Source organism: Podarcis bocagei (assembly GCF_964188305.1).
Source record: "Podarcis bocagei genome assembly, chromosome: 10".
Lineage (NCBI taxonomy): Eukaryota > Metazoa > Chordata > Lepidosauria > Squamata > Lacertidae > Podarcis > Podarcis bocagei.
The window spans coordinates 48701480-48726103 of NC_138135.1; the positions used below are offsets into that span (position 1 = coordinate 48701480).

The window sequence follows — 24624 nt, forward strand, 5'->3', positions numbered from 1 at the left end:
TAGTTCTCAAACTCAGGAGAGTACACTTCTTGCTTGTCTGCTTCTCCAAACCTATGGTTGAGAGAAGCTGCCAATTTATGCATTAAAAATGTCTTTTTTCCTTGCCACTCTTGGTATGATTAACACAAAATAAAAATTATCAGTTATAACTGATAATAACATTATTATTTTTTCTAGGTCCACTAGCACATCTGATAACAAACAAACAAACAAACAAACCTAGTTTTAAAACAGAAAGAGAGTCATGTAGGACATAATTTTTTATTCTGAAATGATCTCTGGCCACAACAATAAATGTAACAAACATTCACTAAAACAGTCTTAACTCCTGTCATCAGCTATACAATACGTAAGTATTATAAAACTGGCCACTAGAATTAAAACCCACTACAACATATTTAATGTGAAGTGGCTGTCGACAGCAGCAGCATCTCACACAAATTTTTACATACATATATACACAATCCACATTCAGTCATTTTTTTTCACATGTTTTCAGTACACACAGTTGCAGCATATTACAGTCACGTGTCTAAGTTGTTGCTCTTTATTTTTCAAGAAAAAGAAATCCAATGTACACCTTAGACATACTTGTAGCAGTTGAGCTGAGTAAATGCGATGACTTTTTTCATATTACTTTGTATTTTGTAGCACAGATGTACAAGCCCCCTAGAAACAATGTTAATTCACAAATGCTTTCTTTATTTCAATGCTACTGTAGCATCTCAAGTGGGCAATGCAAAAATATTTACTTACATAAAAATCTTTCTTAAAACGGATTTGTGTTTACCAGATACCTCTGTTTGGAAAACCAAAGATTTTTATGAAAAATAGACAGAATCGAAGAACTCCGACATGTGCCTAAAGATTATAACGCAGCCTGTTGCTACTTTAATAAACACAACCCTCCCGCAATTGTTGCTGTCCAGCCTCCATTCATTTCAATGGCACTTCCACACGGTTTCACACAAGTCCCATTCTAATAAATGGAGGCTGCCTGATGGTAGCCATGAAGCGCCATTTTAAAAAGAAAAAAACATTCCTAAGGAGTCCTTCATGACCCCCAAACCACCCATCAAGGTAAAAGGGGCATTAAAATGCCTTGCACCCAAATTGTAAAAACCCCTGGCTACATCTATTGGAGCCAGGCACGTAGAAAAGGAATGCACTTTGGTTCATACCAAATGCCCTGGGATTAATTCTCACTATAAAATGAAACAGTTTGAGGTAATTTTTTTTTCCTTTTTACAAATACAGTTGATTCTGCCTAGTGCTGTCATAACAAAACAAAGAAAAACATAGTTCTTAAAAGAAAAGAAACCAGTTTGATGTTAAGGTTACCACTAACTACTACGAGGTGCCATCTTTAACCCTTGAAAGAGCATGAAAATTCCTACAAGAGAGTATTCTGTTCCATCACTAAGTAGTAGGATTGCCTTATGATCTATATTAAGGCTTTGAAAACACAGGGCAAAATCAGCCAGAAACTTCTCCTTCTCATGTCCAAAAGATATAACCAAGGGTCGCCCCAAAAAGGACCCTGGAATGCTCTTGCAGAACTGCCGTTCATTTCACTGAGGCGTATGCAACAACGGGAGAGGCTCCTAGTGGATTCTGCTCATGGAAACGTATTTAAGACAGGTACCGTGCTTTTAAAAAAAATAAGATTTCAACCTTACTACATAGCACAGCGTTCAAAGGGTTAAAGAGACAACGTTGCATGCTCCACAACATGGTGTTGTTCATAACAAAAGGCACATTGTTAACATCAAGGGCACAATTTCAACCCTCTACATATCTTGCACTCCTCTCGCTCCCCCAGCCCATCCTCCCGGTTGCATCGACACACTGGAGAAGGGATCGGCCAGCACTCCAGCGGGGCAAGAGCCAGCCGAAATGAGACTGCAGCCAAACACAAGACAACACCATGCTATTTCTACTTCTGCAAAGGAGCTCAGATGTCCCCAGACAATGGCAACATGTGAGGCTAAGCAATGTTTCCAAGCCAACAACTATCAGCCCCAACTAATTAGAGCCCTTAGACACAAAACCGTGTCAAAGCAAGAGGCAGCATGCTTTTAAATGTTTTTTCCCCTCCCCTTCCCTTCCCTCCTTTTCCTTCCCCATTCCAATTATAAACACACTACAGTAAAAAGAAGCCAAGTTACTGAAAATTGTCAGATGGCTGCCTCTTTTTCTTTTTTTGTAACGTTTACAGGAGTTTTCGTTACGTTAGCATTGCTCTGCACACTGTTTTTGGCCTAAAAGTTTCTGGTAGCATCTATGAATATGATCAGCCGCAAATGCACTATTGGCATTTAAAATCTGGTCATTTGAAGAAGAAGAAAGATAAAATTAAGGGTTTTAGCTCACGAATCATTCGTGATTATTATGTATCTTTCCCATTTATCTATGTCAACATATTCCAAGCTGTGTTAAAAATATAATGGACACGTTGATTTATTTAATCCAATGAATGGGTTGTTTTTTTTTGGGGGGGGGGCAACTTCAGCTCCACGCAGAGCTTCTTGTACATACAGATGCGCTCCCTGGAATGCAAGGGCTTCCTCGTTCACTTCAATGCAAAATGCCAGACTCCACATATAACCTTTGTGGTTGTGGACTGCCTTAACATTTAAGTGAAAGGGGAATGTTGTCCTTTCAGGAGGTCCAAGCCCTGGCAGCCCCAAACAGAATCAAGGTCAGTGCCATGGTGAACAAACCAATTGTCATGGGAAGCTATGGATAGATATCCCAAAGTCACTTTTACTGATACACTCACAGACTGCATAGCCACACAATATAGAAAGGTGTACATTTAATACTATAAATAATTTAGTGTCATTTAAGGACAAGGAGTTACATTTGCAAAAAAAAAGGGGGGAGATTAAATATTAGCCAATAACTAACATTATTAAACATTATTAATTAGCATCATCTCTTTTAGTCAAGATTTACTTATGGAAGGGGTTGGGGTTGGGTGGGTGTTCATTATTATTATTATTTTGGCAAGTAGTTTTATTATGTTTCCTGAGAATTCATCGTTTCTTATTGATGCCCATTAACCAAACTTTAAGTGAACGAAAAAATGCTGCTTTCGTTTTCGAAATGAATGATCTGAATTTCAAGAAAAGGAAATGGACCGGAAACTTTCTTGGCTTTCTCTGGGGACCATGCTTTAAGTAGTTATTTTAAGGACATCTTTACAGGTATTGTAATTAGATCTGTGCATATAAACAACGTTATAATGTTGAAGCTTTCTGCAATCAAACCAAATAATTCTAGCATCCACAACCCTCTCAATTTAAGCTTGAAACTCTTCAAATATCATTATCAATGCATGCGCGATAAATGCCGTTAAAACCAATGTTGTGCCTGCTTTGGGAAACTAAACTTATAATGCAGAACAAATTTTATCTGAATTATATTATGTTCAGTTGCTACTTGCCAGGGAGAAATCTTAACCTGGTGCCAGGTCCTGGCTCTTGGCTCTCCTCCCCTATAAGGAGAAAGCAAGGGGAAACATGGGCTTTACAACATTTATTTTAACTTGGTACTCTCTTACCACCTGATAAAAAAATGTATTTCTTGGACAGGAGAAATATGTGAACAAGTCCAAGGTGTCTGAAATAGACCGGGTTAACCTATCACTGTGATAAGAATGTGAATATACAGAAAAATTCACATATATGTCTACTCGTTCCTTCAAACTTTTCTTTAACTCTCATGGTGCAACACAAAACCGTAATTGTCTTTTAATTTTTCTCCCCATACAAGCTTTTGGAGTATACCAGGGTTACAAAGCGCATCCTACACGGAGTCTGTTTTTAAAAGTCGTCTCACCTCTTAATTATTTTTTTAAAAAAACAATCACATGTACTTGTTTCAACAAGGCTTTTGACAAATCTGAATGATCCTCTACGGAGGGCATGAGAAGAATAGATGCAACTCCACAGGTTAGTAGAAGTCTCACAGACATCCCCTTAAATATTCAAGTAGTATCTCCAGGTATCAGTGACAGTGCTACACAATGCAACTGTTGCATGAAATACTGGTGTTACAAAGGCATTTTCAGCACAAAATGCATACGATGCCCCCCAAAAAAGAACAAACATGCATGTGAGTGCATGTTTAAACACTCCAGTACACACATCTGGGAAACCTGATATGCATACACAGGTGTGTAAAGATGTATCCTACAACAATTGTAACACACAGCACAGCGCCAATTGTTAGATAGTATATTGCTTTTTAGAGTGACATTTTAAAAACCCAAATGCAGATTACATCAAAAGCTAAATAATGTCAGCCTCAGAAGGCTGTTTTGATCTAAAGGTACGATGGTCTGTGAGGCAAGAGGCACTACCCACCAGGATGTTCTCTTGTGCAAGCCCCATTATGATGCTCTTGCACAGATTATAGGGGAGAATTTCCTGGCAGATTGGGCCTGAAGACTAATCTGGTGAGATGTTTTTAAGCATGGGCTAGGTAGCCACCTGACAGGGATGCTGTAGCAGCACATTTCCTACTGAGCAGAGGGTTGGGCTGGATGACTTTTTAGGTTGCCTCAATACTTCACCCGTCCCCAATCCCTTTTGCTACCATGCTAAGCCAAGCCAAGGTATGGCTTAACCGTGAGCCCCAGTTTGACCAACACACTACTTATTGTGATAGCAAAAAGGATTGGGGAGGAGCGAAGTGGCTGTGAGCTTCTCTCCAGATGCTTGTTAAGCTCATAGGTAAAGGTAAAGGGACCCCTGACCGTTAGGTCCATTCGCGGCTGACTCTGGGATTGCGGCGCTCATCTCGCTTTATTGGCCAAGGGAGCCGGCGTACAGCTTCCGGGTCATGTGGCCAGCATGACTAAGCCGCTTCTGGCAAAGCAGAGCAGCGCACGGAAACTCAGTTTACCTTCCCGCCGGAGCGGTACCTATTTATTCACTTTGACATGCTTTCAAACTACTAGGTTGGCAGGAGCAGGGAGCGAACAATGGGAGCTCACCCCGTCACGGGGATTCGAACCACCGACCTTCTGATCGGCAAGTCCTAGGCTCTGTGGTTTAACCCACAGCACCACCCACGTCCTTGTTAAGCTCATACCATCTTGCTAAACCAAGGTTTGGCTTAGTGTGTCATGTGAACCCGGCCTATGACAGTCTTGGGGTGGGGGGTGGGGAAGTGAACTTTGTAGAAACATCTGGAGAATACCTAGATGATGGAAAAACGGCTAAGTGATTTTAAAGAAGCAAAAGTGTATGGGGGGTAGAATACAAATGTGCATGTCATGGGTTCTGAATGCTTAAAATTCTGCATAAATTATTGTGATTTGCATGACTTTGCCTTTAGAAATGTCATCAAATTTTAGAGTTCACATCTTCACCTTCCTGCTTTTTTAAAAAAATACATATGACCTAACATTCTAGTATGGGTGCTACTTCATTTCTGCAGAACATTTTAATCATATTTAAGGATGCTTATACAAATAATAATAATAAATGCTTCTGCTGATTTGAGGGAGAACTATTAGGAGAGGGCCTGGTGAACCTGGCAATTGTGCATTGCACAAATGTTATCTGCCCACCCGTGCACACGTGCGGTGTTGGGACTGCACTAGTCCTGAGCCAAACCTTTGGAGTTTTAGCATGCCTGATAATCTTGCCAAGCCAATGAATTTGGCCTGAACCCATGCTCAGCAAGAGAAATAATCCAGTATGTCTGCATTGTTTATGGAGAATGCGTTTCAACACAGTTTGCCCATCTCCTTTCATATTCAAATTTAGCAAGCCACTTTTAGAAATCAGTGGGGCAGAACTGAAGGGGGGGGGGAGCGCAGGTGTATATCACCATATGGGGCCCCAAACCTAAAGCTAAATTATGTTTGTGCCTAATTTGATACAGCCCAGTGGTTCAGGGATGGTGTTTCCCAACCCCCATTAGCCACAGCCGACCTAGATGATGAGCATTTCAGCCCAACAACATCTGGGAGAGGCACCACATTGGCTACTCCTGCAGTAGTTTTTCACAGCCTATAAAAAGAGTAGCATGTGTAGAAATGAATGCTAGTTATCCATCCAGAGGTTGCCTTAGGAACTGCACAGTACAGAACGTGGTGGAAGGAAAAGAGTGCCTCCTATCATCTTGGCTGCCTCTATCAAAAAGACCTAACAGCTTGGAAATGGGAGTCAGAAGGAACAGCCAAGGCTATTCGCGGTACCAAACCGACAAGTTTTCTGGGTAACACAGAGGCTGAACAGGCTGAGGCAGGAGTCAGCGACTGAAACTGTTAAACTCTGTCTATTCCCACAGTATAAAGGAAGCTGGAATGGCAGTACAGGTCTACGCTAGGATCCATAGCATTCAGAGAAGCCCTGAATATCTGACAGGGAACAGCCAATTGAGATCTGGGGTAAGCAAGGCGCTGCTGTGAACGCACCTGATGGAAGCCCTCTACGGATGCAACTTTTTCACGTTGTATAATAAATATTTATAAGTATAATGTAGAAATCTGTTCATGATCCATACTTATGGATAGAAATTCTTAAAAAGAGTCATACAGAGTGTCTGACTTGTACCCCTGAATGTTTTCTGTATCGTCAAACAAAAATGCAGGTAAATGTTTGCAGGACTGGAATCTACTGCTATAACAAAAACCAGGAATAAGAAAGTATTAAAAGTTCACTCCAAGAAATGCCGGTATCAGCTATGGGGTGGGAGAGGGACGTAGACCCTGCTCTCCATCAAACTAGAATGTATGATGGTTAGGTTGCAACCAGTGGCCTGCCACTGAGACTTATTGTGCCACACTAATATTCCATAGTAAGGCTAACTGTAGTTTAGAAGAAAAAACATTTTTAAAAAAGTATAAAAACTTAAAGCATTGTCCCCATGTTATTTTTATATATATATAAAATCAAAACCAACTTTTCTTACACATTTAAAGTGAGTGCTGAAAAAATACAAATGTTTGAAGTTACCGAGCAAATAAAAATAGAAATCTGAGCTACTTTTTCATATGAGTAAGGCTCAGTGACATAATGTTTTTTTTTGTTTTGTTTTTATCAGCATCAGATTATTCAAACTCAGCTAACAAGTTTTGGCAACACTGTCCTTTGCTGAATATTCCCATTGGCATCAGTCATCTGTGCCAGATTAGTTCTCAGTTTTGATGCTGAGTTTGAAGTAGGAGGTAACTTGGAAATTGACGTGATAGCACCAGTGCTTTCCGCTATTCTTTTCGCTGATGTCTTCTCCCCAGTTGGAGGCTTTGGCAAACGTCTCCTTAGCCAGGGATGCCGCAAAGCCTGACCAGGTGTCATGCGCAAAGTAGGATCCCACTCTAAACACTGTTTCAAGAAGTCAAGGAAGAGAGGGTCGTCACATCCCTTCAACGCACTCCCCCACTCTCTGCTCTCTGGGGGGCCGCGCAATTTGCCCCGCCGGGAACGGCCACCGTTGAGCACCACAGAACCATCGGACAAGGTAGTAATGGTACAGTATCGGGGGTAACCCTTAGAACTCACAAAATTTTTTGCTCTTTTGGATGAATCCAGCAATTTCTGAGAAGGCATCCCCAGCAGTTCTATCATGCAAGCCAGCTGATCCGCCTCATCCTCCCCTGGTAAGAGGGGATAGCCTGTTAGGAGCTCGGCTAGAATGCAGCCCAGGCTCCACATGTCTATGGGCATCCCATAACGAGCACCGAGGATAACTTCTGGAGCGCGGTAGAAACGGGACTGGATGTAAGTGTAGACACGCTGGTGCTCGTAACAGCTAGAGCCAAAGTCAATCACCTTAATGCCACTCCTACCCTGTTGCTTCAACAGAATGTTCTCTGGCTTAAGGTCACAGTGAATTATTCTGTTTTTGTGCAAAGCATCTAAGCACTGCAAAATCGAGTGGGCAAACTTGCGGACCAGGGGCAGGCTGAAGCCCTGAAATTTGTTTTTCTTGATGAGCTCGTAAAGGTTCATGCTCAGCAACTCAAACGTCATACAGATATGGTTGCGGAATGTGAAGTTTTCCAGCATGTGGATCACGTTCATGTTGTTATCCTTGTCCTGCTTTTTAAGGTGTTCCAGGATTCTGATTTCTTCTGCAGCTTGACGGTGGAAACGCTTCTCGTTCCTCACCATCTTCAGGGCCACATGCTGATGCATCTTGTGATCGTAGGCCTTCACCACTTGCCCAAAACTTCCTTTCCCAATAACCTTCAGGACCTCGTATCTGTAGGACACATGGTCATGAGGAACTTGCACGTAAGAACCCTGGTCGTCGTCATATCCCCCGTTGTTTGGACCACCAACTACACCTTGCCTCTTTTTCGCATTTGGACCCACAAAATATATTTCAGGGTAGCTGAAGATCTCGTGATGCTCAAAGGTTGTTAGTTTTTGCATGTATTGCTTCATTGCTTGATCTGGCATCATGGGGGAGGCTTTCACCTTCCCTGGCCCTTCTGTAGACTTCAAAGAGCTGGAGCTCCCCTGCCGCCTATGAGCACTGTCCAGTTGTCTGTCTGGCACCACCGGCAATCCCGACTTCGCTACTGTTGTAAGCCCATTTGGTTGTGTCGTCAGAACGGTCCTTTTGTTGCTGTTGTCTTCAAACAGCTGCTGAACCTGGATCTGCCCGTGACTGGCAACATGTAGGTGCTCATTCATTGTGTGCTTATTTCCACCAACCTGAAATATAAAGCATATTTTTCAAGTTAAAAAAAAAAAAAAACAACCCACAGGCTTCCTAAACAGCATAAAAGATTGATGGAATAGGGCTTTTCAAAAAATGTGTGACTGACTTGTTCACCCAAATCCCTATACCCAAAGTCTCGTACATTTAAACCACTGGAGTTGATCAAGAACTGGCAGATGTGATCTCAGAACCACTGGCAGTCATCTTTGAGAATTCCTGGAGAACAGGCGAAGTCCCGGCAGACTGGAGGAGGGCAAATGTTGTCCCCATTTTCAAAAAGGGGGAAAGAGAGGACCCAAATAATTACCGCCCAGTCAGTCTGATATCAATACCAGGGAAGATTCTGGAGCAGATCATTAAGCAAACAGTCTGTGAGCACCTAGAAAGGAATGCTGTGATCACCAATAGTCAGCATGGATTTCTGAAAAATAAGTCATGTCAGACTAACCTGATCTCGTTTTTTGACAGAATTACAAGCCTGGTAGATGAAGGGAATGCAGTGGATGTAGCCTACCTTGATTTCAGCAAGGCATTCGACAAGGTGCCCCATGATATTCTTGTAAAGAAGCTGGTAAAATGCGGTATTGACTATGCTACCACTCAGTGGATTTGTAACTGGCTGACTGACCGAACCCAAAGGGTGCTCATCAATGGTTCCTCTTCATCCTGGAGAAGAGTGACTAGTGGGGTGCCACAGGGTTCTGTCTTGGGCCCGGTCTTATTCAACATCTTTATCAACGACTTGGATGATGGACTCAAGGGCATCCTGATCAAATTTGCAGATGACACTAAACTGGGAGGGGTGGCTAAAACCCCAGAGGACAGGATCACACTTCAAAACGACCTTGACAGATTAGAGAACTGGGCCCAAACAAACAAGATGAACTTTAACAGGGAGAAATGTAAAGTACTGCACTTGGGCAAAAAAAATGAGAGGCACAAATACAAGATGGGTGACACCTGGCTTGAGAGCAGTACATGTGAAAAGGATCTAGGAGTCTTGGTTGACCACAAACTTGACATGAGCCAACAGTGTGACGCGGCAGCTAAAAAAGCCAATGCAATTCTGGGCTGCATCAATAGGAGTATAGCATCTAGATCAAGGGAAGTAATAGTGCCACTGTATTCTGCTCTGGTCAGACCTCACCTGGAGTACTGTGTCCAGTTCTGGGCACCACAGTTCAAGAAGGACACTGACAAACTGGAACGTGTCCAGAGGAGGGCAACCAAAATGGTCAAATGTCTGGAAACAATGCCTTATGAGGAACGGCTAAGGGAGCTGGGCATGTTTAGCCTGGAGAAGAGGAGGTTAAGGGGTGATATGATAGCCATGTTCAAATATATAAAAGGATGTCATATAGAGGAGGGAAAAAGGTTGTTCTCTGCTGCTCCAGAGAAACGGACACGGAGCAATGGATCCAAACTACAAGAAAGAAGATTCCACCTAAACATTAGGAAGAACTTCCTGACTGTAAGAGCTGTTTGACAGTGGAATTTGCTGCCAAGGAGTGTGGTGGAGTCTCCTTCTTTGGAGGTCTTTAAGCAGAGGCTTGACAACCATATGTCAGGAGTGCTCTGATGGTGTTTCCTGCTTGGCAGGGGGTTGGACTCGATGGCCCTTGTGGTCTATTCCAACTCAATGATTCTATGATTCTCTGATTCTAAGGCTACTGGTGGACAGAATGCCACCTGAGGGACTTGCTCTCTCATTGAAGGAAAGGGGGTAATTTTAAATTATCTATCCACCCTTCCACCTGCAACCCCTTTATGTCTAACCCTAATTCTTCAATGTAACATTTCTGGAGCAGCTTCATTTAAAAATTACAATAATAATAATACATTAAAAATCTGTCTCTAGTGCTCATTATTTTACAGCCTCCTGCACACATTTTTGGCAGTTCAACATACTTCACAATCTGGAGGGGCTACTGCTTCCCACAATGCCAAAATTACTTTAAAAGAGAAAAAGAAAAGAAAACTGTCTTTCAAAAGAGATAAAGAGCAACTTCTGTTGATACAGGAGTGTAAGTTTTTCGGCTGCTGTCCTATGTGTTTTTGAAACAGAGGATTCAAAGACCCAAACTTTTGTTAGCCAAACCCCTACCCTAGGGGAGAATTCCCCATGTACCTGCCACCTTTGCACCACAAATCAACACGTTGCAGAGAAATAACAGCATATAAATGTGGAGGACTAAGGGAATCCAACAGCTTTATGTCACAGCATATTGTCAGGTTTCCAGGTAATGCCCCTTTTCCTATCAGTGAGTATCTCCAGAAGCAGCAAAATATCAGAAAGCCTCTGATATCAGGGCAACATTATTTTGCCATCCTGACTTTAAGGATACCCTGTGATTTTGAACACCCCAGTTAGGAAGAACCTTGATTGCTCCAAAAAGCTGGGGAAATTGCGATAGCAGTAACATTTCCGAATGTGCTCAGACTACCATGGAAAGCAAAGAATCAAATGTGACTTGAATCCATAGAGGTTGTATGGCATCCCACAAAGCATGAGCTATGGCCTGACAACTAGTGCGTTACCATGCTAATTATATACATCTGAAAAATATAGTCATGACTCTGTGGCTTAAGAAATTAGTTGTGACCCTCAAACATGCAGCAGCAGCTGACAGGGCTGTGCTGGAGAGGCTATATTGCTCTCTTCTCCGAACACCAGGCATTGCTGAAGGTTACTGTGAGGGAGAGGGAGACAAGGCAATGAGGAGATCAGCACAGTGTGGGCCGATGCTACTGATACTGCACCTACAGTGCACTTCCTGCTGCCTTGCCCTTCTCTCCCTCTGCAACTGTCAGTCACGCCCTGTGTTGGGAAGCGAGGAGAGCAAGGCAGCCCCACCCACGCAGTCCTGCCGGCCACTTCCACATGTACATGTCGAGGCCAAACTACCGTGGTCCCTCACTACTTACAGCATAAATGTTAAGAGCCATTTCAGTCCCATTTATGCTTGCAGAACTTCTACTGTAGTTGCAGGACCTTTCTCAAACAGAAGCGCAGTACAGTGGACGCTTGGGTTGCGAACGTGATCCATGCGGGATGCACGTTCACAACCCGCAGTGGCGCATCTGCGCACACGCACGTTACGATTTGACACTTCTGCAGATGCGCAACTGCTGAAACCCGGAAGTAACCCATTCCAGTACTTCCAGGTTTCGGCGGTCCGTAACCCAAAAAACCCCCCCGCAACCTGAAGTGTCTGTAACCCGAGGTATGACTGTACATGCCACAACAAAGGAAGATAACTTGGATGATGCCATTCCCACTCACATCCAAAGACCACCCATCTGGTAGTGTTCATGTTTCTTTCTTTCTTTCTTTCTTTCTTTCTTTCTTTCTTTCTTTCTTTCTTTCTTTCTTTCTTTCTTTTAAATGAAAATAGTATTGTCCTCATTGACACACATTCAACAAGTCCATTTAGCACAAGTACAGAGCCACAAAACTAACCCCGCCCCCCATAATTAAGAACATTAAGTGTTGTAAACCCTGGGTTGGAAAATATCCTGTGATCTATTTGTTCAAATCTTTGGCAACATTTCCCTCTGCAATGGTGTTTTGGGGTGGGGAAAAGGATACAAGTGAGAAAGAGTTGTGTGTGAAAGAGGAGTGACCTTTTGTTTGTTTTACATCAATTTCCTAGAAACTTGTTTGGCTATAAGATTGCTGTGTTGGTCACTGAGAACGAGTCAGAATCAATAAGGATATGCCTTTTATTGAACTACTACCAGTTTATCAGATCTATTTAGGTTCCTTCTTCCTGAGTCCCATAAGAACACACTGAAATTTACATTATTCTGTTCCTAGCTGGCTTGTTGCCAAACAGTATCCCACCATTTAGGAATAATAGGTAAAGGTAAAAGGTAAAGGATCCCTAGACGGTTAAGTCCAGTCAAAGGCGACTAATGCGTTGCAGCGCTCATCTCGCTTTTTAAGCCGAGGGAGCCGGCGTTTGTCCACAGACAGCCTTCCGGGTCATGTGGCCAGCATGACAGAAGCCAGAGCGCATGGAAACACCGTTTACCTTCCCTCCGCAGCAGTACCTATTTATCTACTTGCACTGGCGTGCTTTCGAACTGCTAGGTTGGCAGAAGCTGGGATAATGTCACAATGGTGATATACAGATGAACCACCTCTGCCAAAACACTCGTTTTCAACCGTTTCTGCAGGAAATATGCGGAAAGAATAGTCCAGCTGTATCCAGAACCTATAGTTCAAAATGCGACCTCTCATAAATATCAGATTGTTGACTGGGGACAAAAACGGGTAGCATCTGATTGGTTTTTGATTAGCACAACCAGAGAGTTTCACCCCAAGCGCAAACACCCTTTGTCTCTCTCGCATGCTCACACACAGAGACACACCATCCTTCCCTTTTCTCTCACACATGCTCATCCAGTTGCAAAGCTTTTCAGTAAAGGATGCTCTTCTAGGAAGGGAATGGATGTGTGCACATGTAACACTGTACTATCCATCCCATTCTCCTTTTACAACCACCCTCCCAGGAAGCATTTTGGAACCTGATTCTAATTGAATACCTTTTAAAAAAGTTTTTCCTTGAGTGACACATTCAGCGGGGATACAGTCTGAGACAATCACCGAAATAGCAATGGGGCTCTATTAATGAGGACCAGGATAAGTTGTGGGGAACCACATAAAAATGGTGAGGCCTGGAGAATAACACCTTCAGTGTGCAGCATCGTACTCTAAAATCCAGATTATTCTTAATTGAAGGCATGGGTGATCTTATCCCAAACTCTCCAGACAGAACGAACGCTAAACATGGACACCCATGGACATCTTCTCCAGTCTCAACAAAAAGAGTGCACCACTTAGTTTCAGGTCTCATAACCACTCCAGCATAGCAGCCCTGTTTGGTATTTACAGATGTATCCATGTCAGCGCCATGCACAATACCCTATATATCAGGGGTAGGCAACCTAAGGCCCAGGGGCCGGATGCGGCCCAGTCGCCTTCTCAATCCAGCCCGCAGACGGTCCAGGAATCAGCGTGTTTTTACATGAGTAGAATGTGTGCTTTTATTTAAAATACATCTCTGGATTATTTGTGGGGCATAAGAATTCATTCTCCCCCCCCAAAAAAAAAATATAGTCCGGCCCACCACATGGTCTGAGGGACAGTGGACCGGCCCACAGCTGAAAAAGGTTGCTAACTCCTGCTATATATACTAACTTCTACTGATTTGTATACTCATAGAAGCAGTCATTTGACTTGTTCTTGGGCTTACAGCTCATGGGTTGTCTGGAGGAAACAAACCATGAGCCTGGGTTCAGATGGCACACTAAGACAAACCATGCTTGGGCTCTGGATAGCACAGCAGCAGGAGGAGGACTAGGGGAGGAATGCAGCCGCCGCCACAGAATCTCTTCTCTGTCTCCTATGAACAAGTTCAATGGCAGATGGCCATGACATACAGGATTCTAGTAGGCTGCTCTGAGCGGCACTTGGCCAAGGCTCTCAAAAGGTGTGACAATAGACACACGTGCAACTTGTCATTGGCACACAACACTTCTTCTATATGTGGCAACTAGAAATCAGCACGAGCAGCCACACTCATATTTCAGCTGGTCATGAAAATGAGCTTTAAGTTGTATTCCCCCGTGATTCTGTTGTGCTCAGTCTTGGATATAAATGAAATAAATTCAACTAGCCTATCCCCACTCTAGCTGACGCTACCATAGGACTGGAAAAACATTAGTGTAACTGTAAGCAACACTCTTAAAATCACATACTCTGTAGTACACTCCCCTTTAACTCCAGCTGAATGGAGTAAATGATTTCTAAACTCAGCCTATCTGTGAAGTTAAACTTGGTGATGTATAGGGTTGTATGTTGGGCTGAATTTTATTGGATTTTGGTGTGTATTTTGATTGTATTATGTTTATTACATGTCTTAAATTGCTTAATTGTGCATCATCTAGAGAACCCACGTCATTAAGTAACCAACAAAATAGAATAATATCTTCTTACAGAAATAGCAGCCCTAGCCTGAGTCCTGTTCAATCATTCAGATATCTGGGTATATTCAACATATGGAGCATATTCTGCTGTTCCTGGCTCTGACCTCAGAGGTTTGAACTGAGTCAATGTGTATACAGAACGTACATACACAGGTAGCCTACACACTATCATGAACACTTCAAAAAAGCAAGGAACCCACTTATGCAGAAATGGCTTCATAATTCACTCACTCCCCTGAAATGAAGACACAGAACACAGCACATACCCTTGGGCCACAACTTCATTAAAAAAGTGCTCTGTAATTAAACTAGTTAAACCAACAATAATGCATCCATGCAAACATATTTGCTAGCAAGGCAAAAGCTTTCCTGCAGCTCACAATTGACAAGAGACCCCACCCTGGCTTCAGAGTTAGGGTCAGTGATAAAACTGGCCTGTGTTCATCACAGCCCCAATATTCTAATTGTGCACCAAGGAGGGCTTTAAGGACCATCAACTCCGAGGCAATTAGCATTGGGATAAATGAAGCTACAGAGGTCCCAGGAGATGACTGACAACCCTGGATCCCTTTGAGAAAATCAGCCATGAGAGGTTAGTTTGTATACGTCCTCTTTTGCCACTCTGATGCTTTTAGATGTTCGTCATTGTCTTCTCTGACTTTTCTTCCCTTCCAGTGCACACTGAACCTGCCCTGTCATAGTTGTGATATGCAGTTAAGTAAAACCAAACAGAATTAATCAAAGAGACTCCAACTTCTTGATGGAGTGGAGTAGCTGAAGCAGCTTTTATTCCCTCTGCCAGCTTAGGAAGGAACAAAACAGACACACCATATACAGCTCCTGCCTTCCACTGGCTAGTAGCTAATTCTGCCCTGTTGGAAATTAGGTGAGCAAGTTGTCACCATATAACTGACATCAGCTGGTGCAGTTGCATGGGGCGCCACGCTGAATAGGGCACCAAAACAATACAGTAGAATGGATCATAATAGGTAGGGGTACCAAATTTTAGCATACATAGGGCGCTGGTTTGCCACTGCTGGGGGAGCTCAAGATCCAGCCCTCCCAATAGCTCCTCTTCCCCAACCTATGGTATATTTCATTCCATGGATGCTGCTTGGAAATGTATGAGATGAAACCACTGAAACAATTCTTACAGCTAATAGGAGCTTGGAAACTCATCATACTCCAAAACCAAGATGTTCTGAAAACATTCAGCATCTTTATCAATGACTTGGATGATGGACTCAAGGGCATCCTGATCAAATTTGCAGATGACACCAAATTGGGAGGGGTGGCTAACACCCCAGAGGACAGGATCACACTTCAAAACGACCTTGACAGATTAGAGAACTGGGCAAAAACAAACAAGATGAATTTTAACAGGGAGAAATGTAAAGTATTGCACTTAGGCAAAAAAAATGAGAGACACAAATACAAGATGGGTGACACCTGGCTTGAGAGCAGTACATGTGAAAAGGATCTAGGAGTCTTGGTTGACCACAAACTTGACATGAGCCAACAGTGTGACGCGGCAGCTAAAAAAGCCAATGCAATTCTGGGCTGCATCAATAGGAGTATAGCATCTAGATCAAGGGAAGTAATAGTGCCACTGTATTCTGCTCTGGTCAGACCTCACCTGGAGTACTGTGTCCAGTTCTGGGCACCACAGTTCAAGAAGGACACTGACAAACTGGAACGTGTCCAGAGGAGGGCAACCAAAATGGTCAAAGGCCTGGAAACGATGCCTTATGAGGAACGGCTAAGGGAGCTGGGCATGTTTAGCCTGGAGAAGAGGAGGTTAAGGGGTGATAGCCATGTTCAAATATATAAAAGGATGTCACATAGAGGAGGGAGAAAGGTTGTGTTCTGCTGCTCCAGAGAAGCGGACACGGAGCAATGGATCCAAACTACAAGAAAGAAGATTCCACCTAAACGTTAGGAAGAACTTCCTGACAGTAAGAGCTGTTTGACAGTGGAATTTGCTGCCAAGGAGTGTGGTGGAGTCTCCTTCTTTGGAGGTCTTTAAGCAGAGGCTTGACAACCATATGTCAGGAGTGCTCTGATGGTGTTTCCTGCTTGGCAGGGGGTTGGACTCGATGGCCCTTGTGGTCTATTCCAACTCTATAATTCTATGATTCATGTTGGAGAAGAGAGCCTCTCCTAGTTTTAGAAACATGAATGAGAAAAGGGAAGTAAATCATACACTTGCTAACCACATGCTGATTCAACAGCCTCTGGTCAGTCAAAGAAACATCTGAATGGGTGACCAGCTGCCATATATGAACCCAGCCAGAGGGTTAAGGAAGTTTCACTTCTTCACTAGCTGCTGAAACTGACAGAAGAGCCAAAACACAGAAAACCCTTTGGGACACCCAGTTTGCAAGTAGTTTGGAATCTAATGCAACAAAGGCTGACTTGCACAATGCTATCTTCTATCTGAATTGAAGATCCAGACATATGTTCTTTGGCAGAATTAGTCATTCCCAGGAAAGATGAATTCTTACAAACTTGTTTTATCACCAGCATGGATGAGGCATCTGAACCAACATAAGTTCAGACTTTCCAAATTGATTTTTTTCTGCTGAGGAACCGATTGATTTCCATCACTGGATCCCTGTGTGCCGCAGAGTACCCTGGGTCATATGGGTCATGGGAATCATGGGCCAGACCTTTTGGGTCCTACCAGCACCATGAGTGACCAGTGTGTCCCAGGACACACCCAACACTCCCCTGTGGCTGCACATTAGAAGGCAATGTTGGTAATGGCAGAATTGCTGCCTTTCAAGAAAGCTTGTCTGCTTACTGTGGAACCCATGACAAGCCTCCAGGGACTCATACAGAATTTAAGAGTCATTCCTCTAGATGCTGGCTTGGATGCAAAGTAGAACAAGATTATTCTCAGCCACTTAAGAAGGCTTTTCTACTACTCTTTCTATCAATCATCTTTGCACCCTCTTGTAAGTTAAGGAACCCTCAAGGTAAAAGAGACTGCAATCTCATGGGAAACTAGCAAAACTTCTTCCCTCTTGCACCAGGGTCTCTTCCCAATCCTGCCTCATCCCTTGTCTGAGGTCACACTACCACTACCTCCTAATTCCCTTTCTGGCCTCAGAGGGTACCTAAACAAGGAGGGGAGAATAACCTGGGATAAATCTGTGAGATGACGAGCCTTTCCATTTGCCAATTTGCAAGGTTCCCCACCACCACCGCTCTCCCTAGCTAATTTGCACCATGGACATACTTCTAAGCTTGAGATACATTTCTGGGTTGCCAATTCACTAGTCAGCACAAAGTTCCAAATAATGTGATGTATTACAGTGCACTGCACAGAGTTACTGGGGAAAAAGCTTGGAGGCAGATGAGATAAAGGAAATCAAATAGGTGTTTTCCTCCATCTTGCTTATTAGTTCCTTAATCTAGGCACATATTAATTTAATCCACTAGCCCTATGCAAGTGTAATAGCATTATATTATTATTATTATTATTATTATTATTATTATTATTATTATTATTATTACTATTACTATTCTGCCCTTCATCTGAGAATCACAGGGCGGTTCCAAAACATATTCCAGAAGAAGAAGAATTAGCTTTTCAAACTTGCATACTTCATGGTGCTGGTAGGCCTGAGGAGGGCAAATTAGAGCCTAGGAGGATCCAATGGGAGAAGATTTCACTCAGTGATGTGTACATTGGGGAAATGCCCAGTTCTGAAGCATGTAGCCATGACCTCACCTTTAACCAGCACTGGACAGTAGTAGTTTGCTGATGAAAGTGATTAGGAGGAAAGAGCAGGCGTGAAACCTTCCTATCTCTCTAGAACAGGCATCCCCAAACTGGGCCCTCCAGATGTTTTGGGACTACAACTCCCATCATCCCTAGCTAACAGGACCAGTGGTCAGGGATGATGGGAGTTGCAGTCCCAAAACATCTGGAGGGCCGAGTCTGGGGGTGCCTGCTCTAGAAGAAACCCCATCTGTCCATGCTAGACATGTATTTTAAACTGTTTTCTGTTCCCACTGCTGTTGTTCCTGTGGAATCAGGCAATTACCATATGTGATAACTAGGCTAGCCTCTCCTGGCATCAACCACTTTAAAATGAGGTCCGCTGATAACCTAAACTTCTTATCAAACGAAATCACACTTGTATCTTAAAAGCAGGGCTCTTCTTCACACTCTCTCATGCACACATGCTTACGCGCAGAAGTGCTTTCGACTCATGCATGCAGAGGGGGCCCTGAATCCAAGCCAGTAATAGCCATTTTCGGGCGATACTGTGGCTGATTTTTATTTTAAGATATGTAGGTTTGCAGTCTCTGAAGACTTCACTGGTGAAATTTAATTTCCTGCACCACAACCAATGGATATGAGCTACAGCAAAGAAACTGTGAGCTAAATGTTCAGCGTGATACATAAAAATGTCCTTGTAATAATAAAGCCCAATAATCCCAGCAAATTTTTTTATCTCCTCTGGCTTGCACTGATCTGCTCACAACCAGATAAGTTCACAAATCTCTCTGCAGTTTTACAATTTATTAGAGTATTTTCCCCATGGTTGTCCAGGTGGAAATTTCCAAAAGTTTTATGTTATTACCCCACCCCCCGCTGCATACACCAAACTAAAGTTTATGGAATTTGAAGAAGTGAACTGAGAAAATATTTTAAAATGCTATTTTACAGAACTCTTCAACCACACAACCACTGTGGAAAATCTCAAAATGTCACAATTTGGGAATGTGTAGAGAAGGAAATACCGGTTATAAAAGGGACCAAAGATACTTGAACCACTATAGTACTCCAAGCTCGTGTTTGAAGACTAAAATAAAAATGGTACTGATTAACTATATAATTTACCTATACAGAGAACAGCTATATTATTCTCTAGATCACAAAGATATGAAATAATCCAGAGAATCCTACTGTGTTTGAATATTTTCTTTTATAGTTTAAAATAAATAAAAAATAAGTGCCTGGGAAACAGGACCAGCTGTTTTTAGTCAGCCCTGGGTGCTATGTCCTGTCACTATGAAATCTCCCATGGCAAACAGATAAAGGTAAAGGTAATGGTACCCCTGACCATTAGGTCCAGTTGTGGCCAACTCTGGGGCTGCGGCGCTCATCTCACTTTACTGGCCGAGGGAGCCGGCGTACAGCTTCCAGGTCATGTGGCCAGCATGACTAAGCCGCTTCTGGCAAACCAGAGCAGCGCACGGAAACGCCATTTACCTTCCCTCCAGAGCGGTACCTATTTATCTACTTGCACTTTGACATGCTTTCAAACTGCTAGATTGGTAGGAGCAGGGACCGAGGAACGGGAGCTCACCCCGTCGCAGGGATTCGAACTGCCGACCTTCTGATCGGCAAGTCCTAGGCTCTGTGGTTTAACCCACAGCACCACCCGCATCCCTGGCAAACAGATACACTGTGGTTACTTGCTCCAAAGGAATTAAAGAAGATAAGAGCCTGCTGGATCAGGCCAATGGCCCATCTAGTCCAGCATCCTGTTCTCCCAGAGGCTGACCATATGACTGTAGGAAACCAGCAAGCGGGATTAAAGTACAAGAGAATCCATGATGCCAATGCAATTCCAAAGCAACATTTTGCATCAGTTAGGTTCTCACATGATTTCCATGAATGCATGGATGTGGTGGAATATAAATAATAAAGTATTATGTATAGCTGATAGCTGCTGGAGAATATCTGGGTAGTTCCTTCTTATAAGTAGCATATATCAGTGTGGTACAGTGATGATCACCTCCTACTCTTTTTTTCCAAAGAAACCAAACATACCCCCCAAAAAGTTTTTAAATGTGCACTGTATATACTCACTGGAACAATCCTATGTGGCAATGGATTAAAAAATATGCCTGGGATTTAACATACTCAAATGCTCTATTCAACCTGCTCCACAGCAATCTTTGTCAAATTTATAGGTTGATAAAATGAAAAGCTCTCATTTTAACGAACTAGTAACCAGCTGCAGCTAGGATCTCTGCTGCACAGAAATGGAAAATGTTGCAAGACCTGCAGCTTTTTCTTTGGTGTACAATATGTGGGCATTGGCTATTTTGCAGAGAAACTTATGGACTCCATTTTTCTAAAGGCAAGGAGAACCCAGAACAAGTCTATGTCATCTGGTGAGACTTATACCTGTAGTTTCTTGTACCACAGAATCAGGTGTACATAACTCTTTGTCCATGGCAGATCATGAAATTTGGATATCATAAAATCTGTATGTCATGTCTTTGATATGGCATCTACTTTCTGTCTCACTGGGACTATGGCTCCTGCAATGCTCTTGTTCTGTTTGTCTTATTTGTTATAAATCAATAAAAGCATTAGGAAGTTATCTCACAGCAAGGGAGAAAATAATCTAGGAAAGCAACAGAATGCTCCTAAGTGGCTGTTCTAGAAGATATTTTCCTCTGCAGGATTGTTCAAAACAGCCGGCTGCAGCTGTGCTGCTCATCATATAGCAGAGCATATGGGGGTATCAGGTGAAACATGCTTTGCAGCCATTTATTTCAGCTGCAGTTTGTGTATATGGGAACAGTAGAACTAATGAGAACACAAACAGAAAAGGCTTTATTAAAAACTCCAAGGAAATGCTTGTCTCAAGTAAAGAGGTCTTTGCTTTGTTCCCTCTCCTTTCCTCTTCCTGTCTTGAATGCCTCCGTAGACTTTTTAAAATAGGCATATTCGGTCTTGATTCCATATTTCAAGGGTTTTTCTTTTACAAAACAACAGTACTGTAATTAATTGTCATGTTTTAAAAGTTGTAATTATCTCTGCCTTGTCACTGGAATTCAGGGAGCTTTACAGACTGAAGAAACTCTGCCTTGAATTTTGCATTTATTCTTATAATAAAAAGAAAGGGAAGGGGGAAATGGAAAAGGGCCAATGAACTGGACCGCTGGATTTCCCCTCTGGTGCCTTTTTTCTTTCCAAAGACTACAAAACAGATATGGTACAGTTTTGATCAGTCTTCCAATACATCACAAAAAAACTTGCTATGGTGGACATCAGTAGAAATGCTAAATTTGACATGAAAATTCATACATTTCTGATTGCTGTAAAAATTACAGTGTATTGCAAACATCAGGAAGAAGAGGAGGAGGAGGAGGAGGAGGAGGAGGAGGAGGAGGAGGAGGAGGAGGAGTTTGGATTTGATATCCCGCTTTACCACTACCCTAAGGAGTCTCAAAGGTGCTAACATTCTCCTTTCCCCCACAACAAACACTCTGTGAGGTGAGTGAGGCTGAGAGACTTCAGAGAAGTGTGACTAGGCCAAGGTCACCCAATGGCTGCATGTGGAGGAGCGGGAAAGTGAACCCAGTTCACCAGATTACAAGTCCACCGCTCTTAACCACTACACCACACTGGCTCAGGAGTGGATAAGCTCTGGCCCTTCCAATGTCATTGGTTTCCATCAGCCCTAGCCAGCATGGCTCATTCTCAGGGATGATGCTGGGAGTTGTAGCTGAACATCTTGTAGGACACAAGTTCCCCATCTCTGATACAAGGGGTGAAAACTCAATTGTGTCAATTTCAGGAATGCAAAGACAATTCCCCCTGAACAAAGTTTTTACTTGGAAGGTGCTCGGGATGAAACAGATTGCATTGGATACTGCATTGGACTAATCAATGGGACACTTAACCTAGACCCAGAATAGTTTACTATATAGCTGCTGCTTCTGCTTTTTACTGCCAAAATCAAGCCTTAGGGTATTGAGGAAGAGCTGGCAGGCTTCAGAGATGTGAAGCACAGCCCTGGCTCATTTTCCGATGCTCAAACTGGCTCACAGGGAATAAAAGCATAGTAAATATGTTGACCCTGCAGGGAATCCATGATTAATGTTGGACTAGAACCATGGATACCAGGAGTTCAAGAGTGGATTCAAATCCCAAGTCAGCCGTGAAGCTCGCTGGGTGATCTGGCCAATCACTTTTAATTGCTTTTTTTTTTTACCCACCCTTCACCACAAGGTCGCAGGATGGGTTGCAAAAATTAAATAAACAACAATCAAACAAATAAAACAAGTTGCGTCTACGAAACAAGAAAAGTGTAAAAGCAATGAAAATATAAAAACAGTTGCAACAATTCCATATTATAAAAACAACACAAAACGTTTAAAAACAATTCTGCATGTAAAAACAGTTAGAAAATAGTTTAAAAACCAGCTGCAGATTGGGATAAAGATCTCCACTTTAAAAAATCTCTGTTGAAAGGGTCTTCAGCAGGCACTGAAAAGACAACAGAGGCAGTGTCTGTCTAAGGTGTGATGGGAGAGAGCTCCAAGCGCAGGGACCACTACACTAAAGGCCCATCTCCTTTATCACACGGAATGTTCTCCTCCACAGTGGTTGATTGGGCATATCAATTGAGACTATCACTATCTCTCAGCTCAACCTACTTCTCAGGGTTGTTGCGAAGATAAAAATGAGGTGAAAGTAAATATGCTGGCTTGAGCTCCTTGGAGGAAAAAAAGGCTTTAAATGCAACAAATAATTTTATTAGCAAACGTGTTTAAAGGGACAGTTAATCGATGTTCTGTAATTCAGAGTGTACAAATAGGCTCCATTTTCACTTGGTGATTGTAATTATTTAGTGGTGCGGGAAGAAGCACTTCATCATATATAAGTAGGGTTTTAAAAAAAGGATGACCACACAAAAAGAATCGGATTTCTTAAATTTAAATCTGATTGTTAACAAACAGTAAACTTCAGTTTTAATAAACTGAAAGCGCTTTTTTACAAAATAGATGATATAATATATTTAATTAAATTTCATTTAATGAATATAATTGGAACTTATTACAAACAAAAAGGATAAAAGTTTTTAGATTCTTCAAACTGAATAATGTAACAAGGAATTGATTTAAGGGCTATTTTTCAATGTAACAGAAAGAACACGGGGGAGAGGAAAATGCCCGACTTCTGAGCATTGTAAACAAAACATCGTCATCACCTCTGTGAAAGACACAGATGACTATGGATCCTTTTGACACCCAAAGGGCATCATTCAAAAACAGCAGGGAGGTATCAGCAAGGTCTGGAGAACCCCCAAGGTTTTTTTTGGGGGGGGTAACCTTGAGGGGGACAAAAACCCTAAATGCCCAATGACCAGAGGATGCTGACTAAAATGGTAATAGATAACCAGGTGGAAGGGGGAATGTACTGGAATACCCTGGAGGTGGACATGAGTGGCTGACTTGACTGAGAAACAAAAAAAGGAGTACTCCACACTAATATTTTGTTACAGGTCCCACATGGCAGGCTTCCCATTTGACCCAGTGACTAAGAAAGCCATTACCAGGATTATCTACTGTACTGAACGTGGGGCTGGAGGGAAGCTTTAGGATTCTGTGATCTCCTTTGTTTATTATGAACTCCTAGATCCAGCAACCAAAACCAGGTTAAAAAAACCCCACAGTGGCACAGGGAGACTGATATATAAAGAATCAGGGAAGGTATCTCTGATCACTTGCTCAGCCCAGGGATTTGTTTTCAGTACCAGAACTGAACTCTCAGTCCTTTCACACAAAAATCTACTTGTGGTCCCCCCCCCCCCCGCCCAGGCTTTCTTACGTTACTATGGGTAAACAATTAATTCAGAAAGACTTGCTAATCTACTGCAAATCATTGACAGAACTACTGGAATATCTCAATCTATCTTTTGAGCACCATGATCGACTGATCTACTAATCTACTGAGCCCATATGAAAACTGACTTATGCCTTCCAAGTGTCTGTCTAAGCTTTGCAGTGACTTCAGTTTTCAGAGGATGGAATATTTATAGCTATGCTAATCAACAAAAGGGACACTACCTTTTTGGAGAACCACTAATTGGCCCAGAAATTATCCTTCCTCATTTCTGAAAGTTCTCAACAATTGTTACATTCTAATAGTAGACATGTTTACTTCCTTTGATCAATAAGGCTTCT

The 24624-nt window shown here is 42.5% G+C and overlaps 1 protein-coding gene across 3 annotated transcripts in view; it reads right to left on the bottom strand.

Moving 5' to 3' along the window:
• Nucleotides 1–247: 247 nt before the first annotated feature.
• The window catches only part of DYRK2 (dual specificity tyrosine phosphorylation regulated kinase 2), a 29311-nt gene continuing 4934 nt past the window's right edge, over nucleotides 248–24624 (bottom strand). For all 3 annotated transcript variants that reach the window (XM_081211642.1, XM_081211644.1, XM_081211643.1), the window contains one exon: nucleotides 248–8681. In XM_081211642.1, the coding sequence (XP_081067768.1) occupies nucleotides 7080–8681 (1602 nt within the window). In that variant the 3' untranslated portion in view covers nucleotides 248–7079. The remainder of the gene's footprint in view (nucleotides 8682–24624) is intronic.